Source organism: Copadichromis virginalis, linkage group LG19 (assembly GCF_057382275.1).
Source record: "Copadichromis virginalis isolate Kocher_CV1m ecotype Utaka linkage group LG19, C_Virginalis_male_GT1.1, whole genome shotgun sequence".
Classification (NCBI taxonomy): Eukaryota; Metazoa; Chordata; class Actinopteri; order Cichliformes; family Cichlidae; genus Copadichromis; species Copadichromis virginalis.
In genome coordinates this window covers 26,968,001-26,977,423 of record NC_140636.1, presented here as the reverse complement: position 1 = coordinate 26,977,423, position 9,423 = coordinate 26,968,001, and the positions used below count along the sequence as shown (strand labels likewise).

Here is a 9,423-nt window from a genome sequence, read left to right as displayed (position 1 = left end):
ACAAAATCACCTGCGGCAGCCTCTTCTTCATGGTTCGGGCAGAGCGTCTGTGAGTAATGTATAATTTTCACATAATTTAAAGTTGTAGAAATGACATCACGTTGAGTCACCGGCATGCAAACATTTCTGACTTTAAAATAACCTGAGTGTGTGACGCAGTTGATTCTAGCAACTACTCGTCTCTCTGTGCCATCTGTGTTATTTAATGTGACTGCATGCCAAGAAAACTGCACCCAGAACATCAAAACTCCTTTCAAATTTAACATGAGTCACATAAGAGTCACAATGATTTGAAGTTTCAGTGTATTTTTGCTGTGAAGACAGCTTAAACGGCTTCATTCATTCACTCAACATCGACTGATGATGATTTATTTCTTTGCAGTTTCACAGCACAGCACGATCCAGGTCACCCAATAACCGCAGCACACACCAGAGCCTGAAATCCAGCACACAAATTCACACGCATGGAGTTCAAAGCATTTCTGCTGTTTTCACAGTCGATTTGTGTTTTTAAATTGAATTATACTCAGTCTGGACTGTGACGCAGACAGCGGAAAATACAGATTTTAACTTCTGTAGCAGCACTACAGCTCGGAGAACCAAATAAATGAGAATCTGATTCAAAGAATTTCAGTTTCTCGCAGCTGCTGAGGATATAAAATAATTGAATGTGAGAAAGCAGAACAGACTATCAGTTAGCTAAAAGAAAACTCTATCATCACTCTCAGTCTTTTTGCTTATGCGCAGAGCGTGGGGAAAACCTACAGCTGGGCTCCAGAGTCGAAATCCAGGTCCAGAAAGGAGCCAAAGCTGCTTCAACCTTCCTTCACCTCATATTAAGTGCCTGCATCTCTAATGAGGCAGAGTCCCTGAATGTGGCTGAGTAAGTCCGTCTCACAGTCTGAGCACAAGTTTATTTAAGTATCTTGTGGTAGGGAAAGAGGGGCAGGCCTTCAGTGAAAGCAGGAATGTCCACGATGGCTATGGCACCTTCCACTTTGGGAGAGGCGGGAAGGAAACTAAGCTTAGACACTTCACCGTAGGCTGAGCTCCTTAAATCCTCATCTTTGCCTTTTTCTTCCTGCTTTTCACCACTGCCCTCCTCATCATTCTCTTCAGCACCAAATCCCACCACCTTAAGGACACAGAGAGACGAAATTATTACAGATATAAAGTATATCATGTCCAAAACACAAAGAAAAGTGAAGAACTGTGTAACATAAACACAAAGGCATTGCTTACATGCACACTGAGCTTCCTGCTGCTCTGTCCACGATGTTCTTTGAACCAAGAGACGAGTTCATCTCTCGTCATCTGTTTCAGAGCCTCGATCTGAACACACAGTGGCACAGACCAATGGTAAGACAGAACCATTCACTGGAAATGTAACAGCTTAATTCTCAGTGTCAGAACCAAGCATGTTTTAAAAGGATAAACCACATTTTTTTTCCTATGAATTAGAGAGGTAACAATGTTGACAGTACCAAACAGCCAGTTTATCTGTCCCCAGTGGGTCAATTAGTTTTGAGATAGTGTTGTGCTTTCATAGAGCACAAATAAAACAGGTTCTGTAATACGTTTTCTGTGATCTGTTCCTTTGGCAATGTCTATCTGAGGACCTAAAAACACAAACTTCAGCTACTGAACTTTGAAAATGCAAGTGGTGTGAACATTCTCATTAATACTTGTTATTTCTCTCTTGCTTGCTGTATACTTTGCATTAACTATGTTCATATTTTGTAGAGCGCTGAGAATATATACATATAGACATATATAGCCATCATAGAAAGGAAGCGCACCCTCTATTTATACTTAAGGTTTTATGTATGAGGCCATAATTAAAGATGGTCTTTAGCAGATCTTAAAAGTGGATTCAAATAACCTGGGATAGAAAAAAACCCAAACATTTCACCGTCATTTTCTTATCAAAAACAAAAAAAGCATAAATGTAAAATCAGCGTGTTAAAAACTAAAAATATCCTTAATGTTTCCAGAGGAACTAAGAGTGTAAGTAGCAGCCAGGTGCTGTTGATAAAATGCACTTGATAAAACTGATCATCAGAAAGAGTGACCGCCTCTATAAAAGCAGATGTTTTGGCAGGTTGTAGGTCTGGTGCATTCAGGTGTGTGCAACAGAGTGCCAAGAAAGAAGACATTGACAATGATGTTAAGAAAACAACTTCTAAACAATTTGCAGTCCATTAATTCTACAGTGAGAAAGATTATTCAGTGGACTCAAGACAGCTGCCAATCTTCCCCAGAGTGGATCCCACAATGCTCAGAGAAAAAAAAAAGCAGCAAAAAACCCCAAGAGCTACATCTCAGACTCTACTGGCCTCAGCTATAATATTAAATGTTAACACGTATGACTGTCCCATTTAAAAATGACTGAAAAGGTGTGGATTGTTTAGAAGGATTGCCAGGAGAAAGCCTTTTCTGTATATAATAATAATAATAATAATAATAATAATAATAATAATAATAATAAAAACATGGCTGCAAGCCTTAGCTTTGCAAAACGGCATCTTAACAAACCACAAAACTTCTGGAACAATGTCCAGACACGGCCCAAGTGGAGATATCTGGTCATAATCCACAGCACCACACTCGGTGAAAACCAATCAGCACATCAGCACAAACACTTCGTAGCAACTGTCAAGTACGTTGGTGGTGAGGTGATGATTTGGGATTGTTTTGCAGCCACAGGACCGCAATGAGTCAACCATGAACTCCACTGTATACCAAAATATTCTACAGTCGAACGTGAGCCCATCTGTCAGCTAACAGCAAAAGCTGGGCTCACGCCACAGGACAATGATCCCAAGAACAGCAGCAAATCTTCAACAGAATGGCTGAAAAAGAAAAGAATGCGCTGTTGCAATGTCCCAAACAAAGTCCAGACTTCCACTAAATTGGAGGACCCGTGGTAGGACCATACATGTGCCCATAGTGGAGTCTAGATGACAAAGTTGGGGCAAACTGTTAAGAGTAAGGCAACTGCAATTATGTGAGAATATACTCCCATTCAGCAGCAATACATTCATAGAGCAAGTGAATAGCATTTGTCATTCTGTTAATTATATTAACAATGTTTTGCAACCCTGTAATGCACCAGAACAAAAAGGCACTAACCCACAACCCTCAAAACCAAAGGATTTGTCCCACGGTCATCAAGGTCACGGCTCAGAACTACTTTAGCAGCACGAGCACGTCTTAAACAACATCAGAGCCGTTATTTTAAACATCGTGTTGTCCTCACCTCTCTATTGAGCCTATCGAACACATACTGCTGCGTAACCACCTCTGCCCAGTTCCTGTCCACCTCCTCACCAAGATGTGTGTCCTCGCACTCTTTGAGCTTCACTAAAGCAGTCACCTGCAGAAAACACGAGCACACAGGCTTTCTAGTCACTTCTTCCACAGTGCAGCTTCACATTTAGGCATTCAGCCGGGTTTTACATGACTCAGAAATGTGTTATTAATGGAATGAGATACAACTTTTGACATTTAGAAAATTTCTGGATAGGCAGCATTTTCTGTATCTTTTTCCATAAGAATGGGAAACTCATGAATACAATAAGAAAAAACAAAACACATTTACGCAGACCTGAGTATTAAAGGCCTCCTCAGTCAGTGCATTGAGCTTCTCTCCGAATGAAGTCAAGAACTCTTCAATCTTTAACTCCACCAGCTCGGTGCTGAGAGAGATGAGAGGTAAGAGATATATTGTAGGGTATAGAACGCATTGGATTCCTTTAGTCATTTATCACTTCCACTTGCTTCACTTTCCATGGCCACATGGATAAATTGCAGCTTGGGTTTGGATGAATAGCAAGATAGATTTACCTTGGTTTTGGGAAAAGTGTTAAGATAAATCGTATCTTGCTTTGGGCAAATTAAAGGTTTCCATTGTGTGTTGCAGACTCACTTGAACTTCGTGGCCTGTGTCTCCACTGTGACAGAGAAACCTAGAACGCCTGAGGTGTTTCTGCAGGTGGGGTAGACATGGTATCTGCAGACGGAGACAAAAAGAACGCTTTAGGATTAGAGAAAATACGGGTGAAATAAGCTGATGAAAAACTGCATTACATCTGATTTGCACTCTGTAATAAAACCAGTCTGGCAAGTATGAAAACTGAATTTCAATGTGAAAAGCATTTGTCCCAGTAGAACTAGAGCAGCTTGGCAAAGGTTTAAATATTACTAGCTCCCACATTTCAGACACACCAAACAGAAACCCGACAGTCTCTTAACAAGGTCGGCACAGACTTGTTCCTTCTAGAAGGCAAAGTAATGAAATACAATACAGACAGAGATGTGTAGGTGGAAACAGAAGGTTAGTTTCTCTGCATACCTTTGATTTTCACATAAAATAACTTCAATACCCTCAAAATGGCAAAAAAAAAAAAGAGGAAGAGGAAGAGAACTGGATATATTAAGAAAGTTACTTTGAAAAGTTGTGTATTTCCATATGGAGCACATTTAGGACAAATGCAAATAAATCAAATTAACTGCAGCTTTCTAGTTTTAGAAAAATATTAGCGTGTAATGCTAATTTGAATGGAAAAACTCACTGTTTCGCTTAGTTTCAGAAATTTGGTTTTAAATGAACAGAAAAATATTATCGAACGCAGCAGAAACTCACCCCAGAGTCTCTTTGGTCCTGAGGAAATCAAAGCAGGGCTCCTCCATGTGCATCTGAAACCCCCCCCAAAACAACTCAGTCAACAATGGAGGGATGACGGCATCAAAGAGGGAGTGTGTGGAAACAGAGAAGCAACATATTGTAATGCTCACCACCAACAGCTCCATCAGCGTGTGCTCCCTTAAAGCCTTGGGGCCAGACTGAATAAAACGCAAACAGAAAGAAAATGGGAATGAATTTGTGTGCGTAAAAAAATGAACCTTCAGAGATAAAACGACTTGATGACCTGTAGACGTGCATGTACATTGTGTGTGTATACCTGGTAGTAAACAGTGACTTCCGAGTTGGCGTCTCCTTTATTGAGTGATTTGACCTTACAGATGTGGTGCTTCTGTGGAAGCTCGACCACTCTGAACATCACCGGTACCTCCGCTGTCAGCTTGGAGAACTGCAACTTACTGCCAGGCAAGACACGAGGAGAGAGGGAGTAAAATAAGTGAGAAGGTAAAGAGGAGAGAGGAAAAAAAAAGCAAAGGCGAATCATGGACTAAACAACTGAAGCTGATGTGAATCACGGCGTATTATAGCAAACAAATCTATTTGATTGTATAGTATTGGTGTTCTCATTAGGGAGTGCATTCAGTGTAATAACTGACTTACTCTGTGACATATTGCAGAAACTGCACAGACTCCTGTGGAGGAAATACAATAAAGAGTAATGAATAGTGAGAGATAAGAGAGAAAGAGAGTGAGGAGAGGCAATCAGCCAAGCACGAGGGCAATGTCAAGTACACCCAGTAGCAACTGAGGCAAGAGTAGACGTGAACGTTGACTGATTCACTCTAATCAGCTAATATTATTGTCAATCAGTATGCTTGTCTGTGTGCTGTCTGCTGTCCACTCACTGCACTGCTAAAGTTCCCTTGCACCAGTCCCTCTGCAAAGAGCTCAGCTCTGAAGCTCCGGCTGAACTCAGTCAGCTCTTCAGTGGTCGAACCAGCTGTTAGAGCCTGATATTTGTCCACCATGGACCAGCGAGAGTGCTCCAAGATTAACAAGCGCACGTCCCTGGAGGAGAAAAAAAAAGGATGAGAGCGAGAAGATAAAAGAGGACGGTGACGACCGGAGGCTCTTCTATTTAGGGCTGTCACACATTTCACCACTAGAAGGCAACATACACTCGATAATCTCACATAGCAATGGGGAAGCAACGTACTTGCTGAGTTTCTCAGGTTTAATGAGGATGTTGAAGTAGGTTTTTTTCAGCTGCTCTGCGAACATGCTGAAGACGTCAGAGGAGGCCGAGAAATCTGCCAGGTGGTCAATGATCAGGTGAAACAGCAACTACAGACAAAAACATGGTCAACAAGTCACACATACATTACATAAGATTCTTTCTTATTCAGTTTGTGGTTTAATGTATGCAAAACAATTACACGTACAGTTGTGTTTGTAACTGTTTTGAGATTAAAATAAATTTAGCCTTTAAACACCAACAGAGTGGATTTTAAAATAAACGTATCACAGACAGACATTTTTATGGCCAGCTGAGGCCCATTTCCTGTTATTTTATAACAATTAAGCAGATCAAAAGCTGAAGCTTATTCCAATTGTTGGACTTGCATTTGGTGTCTTTTCTCTGGAATCGTCAACATGAGCTCCAAAGAGATGATTCAAGTGAAGGAGTCCATAATTACACTGAAAAACTGCAATAAACCTATCAGAGCTTCCAAATCAACACTCTGGTACATTCTTTAAAAGGAATGCACTGATGAGACCACAGGAACAACTACATCGAATAAGTCAATCCTTGTTTGAGAAAAACCTTTTCACAGTCACAAGGACGTAGACATGTCATTGACAAAATCTACAATCAAGAAACACCTTCGTGAATGTGATTATAGCGGGTTTATGACAAGGTGACAAAGACATAAGAACCGGAAAGCCAGATTCGACTTATCCAGAAAATATGCCAAATTTCTTGGACATATAAACCCAAGTTTGACTTGTACCAGAATAGTGGGGAGCCAAAAGTATGGAGAATGAAGGGAACTGCTCATAATCTGAAGCATACCACGCTATCTGTCAAACATGGTGGCGGCAATGTTTTGGCGTGTATGGCTGCCAGTAAAACTGGGTCAGTAGTGTTTAGTGATGATGTGACTGCTGATAGAAGTAGCAGGGAGGATACTGAAGTGTACAGGGCTATGCTCTCTGCTCACATTTAGCCAACAGCTTCAAAAGTGATTGGATACTGTTTCACAGTTAAAATGGGAAAATGATCCAAAGCATACTGCAAAAGCAACCCAAGAGATTCTCAAGACAAAGACATAGGCATGTACTTCAATGGCCAAGTAAGTCACCTGATCTCAATCCAACACAGCATGGTTTTCAGTTACTGAAGACGAAACAGAAGGCAGCGAGTCCCAACTAAAGGCGGGTACAGTAAAAGCCTGGCAGACCATCTCAAGTAGATTTCAGGCACTCACTGACTGCAAAGGATTTTTATCCAAGCATGAATTTAAAATTATATCGGCTTGTCCAATTAACTTCGAGCCTTTAAAAATGTTGACTATGTATAAAAATTGATATAATTCCTAAACAGTTAAGCAAAATTTTTGTAAAGCCCCTTGAATTAAAGCTGTATATTGAATGTTTGATTTAAAATCCCCTGTGGTGGTGTACAGAGCCTAAAATGCAACTGCCACTATCCAAACTGTTTATCTATGTGTGTATGTATGCTTACTCACAGGAAGCTTGTGGTTAAATCCTTTAACTTTGATGACCAGTCCGTGCTCACCAGCAACCAGTTTATACTCCAACTGGGCCACTTCAGCCTCATAGGCTGGCTCTGCCAGGTTGTGGCCCAGAATGTTTACCAGAAGGTCAAACAAGACCACACTGGAGCGCAAGAGGAAGGCGACAAATAAAGAGAATAAGAGAAAAGTGAAATAGAGAGAGGGCAGGGAATAGTACAGAAGGAGGTAAGAAGGATGAGATGGAGGATAGAGAGGGAAAAAAAACAGGCAAAATAGAAAAAGAAGGAGGAAGGACAGAGGAAGGAGAAACGTGGGGGAGGGAGGGTAAAAGTGACAAAAAGACATAAGTGGAGGCAGTGGGAGAGAGAGAGACGATTAAAAAGCAGTCATTAACAAAGGTCATAGCAAAAAACAAACACTTATTTTCACAAACTCTTATCTGAGCTTAAACTCACTTCTTAGCGGATTGCTGGATTACTGGAGAGATTAAGTGGAATCTGACGTAGGCTAAAGAAGAAGAGAGAGCAAGCAGGTGTCAACCATTCCCTAATGACATTAAATACCTTTAAAGTAACATCTTGCATGCTAATTGATGCACACAGTACAAGTACACACACACTAACACACAGTCTACCTCTTGGGATTTTGAATTTGTTATCTTTCTTGTACCACAGGCAGCCCCTGTCGCTGTCGGCTATCCGGACTGGGAACTCGGTGTCTGGGCAGTCAGAGGGCTTCAGGGTGAAGTCAGTGGCTGAACAAGTGCACACACACAATAAATCACCATTCCACTCGGTGCAGCCTCATAAATAATGCGTGACTTTCGACAATTCATTATATACAGTTTAGGGATAAACATGTAGTCGCTTGTCAACACAGAGAAAGATGTTACCCCCACAATAAATGATTCAGAAACCCTTGGGCCAGAAAGTGAAGGTGCCAGCTTTTAGTAAAGCTGGCCGCGTAGGTCTGTCACTTTACAAAGTTTGTAAGCAAACTGCAACGACAGAATGAATCAACCTTTGCATTTGGCCAGAAGTGAGCCAGAGGTGTTTTGTTTTTCTGTGTTTAAATTAAAATATTGACCTTTAATTAACATACACCGTTCAATCCATGCAATCAGCAAATATAACTGGTGCTGTGTAACCATTTTTGTGCCGATCGGTCTGAATTTACAATCCAAACTTTATCCATTGGTACATTACAGGAGCTGGCCCTGTGTGTTTTCGTTCTACTTTTAAATTAATTCACTTAATAAAATTCGTTCATTTTGTTGTAGCCAAATATGTGGTACGTTTGAAAATGCAGACAGTGATGGATTTAATCTATTTCACAGTGAAATTTTATAACTATAACGACAAGTTGTTCAAAACTGATTTGTAACTTTTCCATAATTTTGTTCTGCTACAATATTTAAGGTGTTAGGTGTTGTATTATTATAACCTTTATTTATTAGTGGATTCTAAAATACAGTTTACCTTGTAATCTGTAATGAAATAACTTCAATTATTTGTAAAACTAATAACATCCCCCAAACTGAATCTCAATCTTGAATACTTACTTTTTTCCACAACTGTATTTTTTGGGGGGCATTTTGCTGTTGCAGGTCGGAAAAAAAAATTCCCATGCTTGCCCCATAACCACAAGCCACAGGCTTATGGTCAAATTAGCCTTACATGTCTGACCAAGCTGCAAGGCGTTGAGTTGCATCATGGATAACGTAGGCGTCTACAGACTGATTTGACTGATTTTTGATCAGATATGGATAGCAATATTTAACTAGTCTGGTTATCAAGATGCATCAATAATTCAATGTGATATTAAATGGAATTTAAATATGTCTGGGAAAAAAAGGTTATAAAACAAAACAAGCAGGAGACTTCTCAGAGTGTGTCCTCTAATAAAAACCAATCACAGGATGACACCGCATCCTCTTATATTTTGAGCCTTAATACAACTTAAAATCGAAGTTCAACTAAATGTACTCCCTGTACTCCCGCCATGAACAGGGAAATTAGT

At 40.3% G+C, this 9,423-nt stretch overlaps 1 protein-coding gene across 2 annotated transcripts in view; it reads right to left on the bottom strand.

Moving 5' to 3' along the window:
* Positions 1 to 355: 355 nt before the first annotated feature.
* Positions 356 to 9,423, bottom strand: part of LOC146686294 (nardilysin-like) — a 32,241-nt gene continuing 23,173 nt past the window's right edge. For both annotated transcript variants that reach the window (XM_085440618.1, XM_085440619.1), the window contains exons 19-32: positions 8,039 to 8,158; positions 7,860 to 7,911; positions 7,396 to 7,546; positions 5,862 to 5,989; positions 5,551 to 5,713; positions 5,306 to 5,337; positions 4,965 to 5,103; positions 4,798 to 4,845; positions 4,646 to 4,698; positions 3,929 to 4,012; positions 3,608 to 3,698; positions 3,260 to 3,376; positions 1,243 to 1,332; positions 356 to 1,135 (exon numbers count right to left, since the gene is read on the bottom strand). In XM_085440618.1, the coding sequence (XP_085296744.1) occupies positions 914 to 1,135; positions 1,243 to 1,332; positions 3,260 to 3,376; positions 3,608 to 3,698; positions 3,929 to 4,012; positions 4,646 to 4,698; positions 4,798 to 4,845; positions 4,965 to 5,103; positions 5,306 to 5,337; positions 5,551 to 5,713; positions 5,862 to 5,989; positions 7,396 to 7,546; positions 7,860 to 7,911; positions 8,039 to 8,158 (1,490 nt within the window). In that variant the 3' untranslated portion in view covers positions 356 to 913. The remainder of the gene's footprint in view (positions 1,136 to 1,242; positions 1,333 to 3,259; positions 3,377 to 3,607; positions 3,699 to 3,928; positions 4,013 to 4,645; positions 4,699 to 4,797; positions 4,846 to 4,964; positions 5,104 to 5,305; positions 5,338 to 5,550; positions 5,714 to 5,861; positions 5,990 to 7,395; positions 7,547 to 7,859; positions 7,912 to 8,038; positions 8,159 to 9,423) is intronic.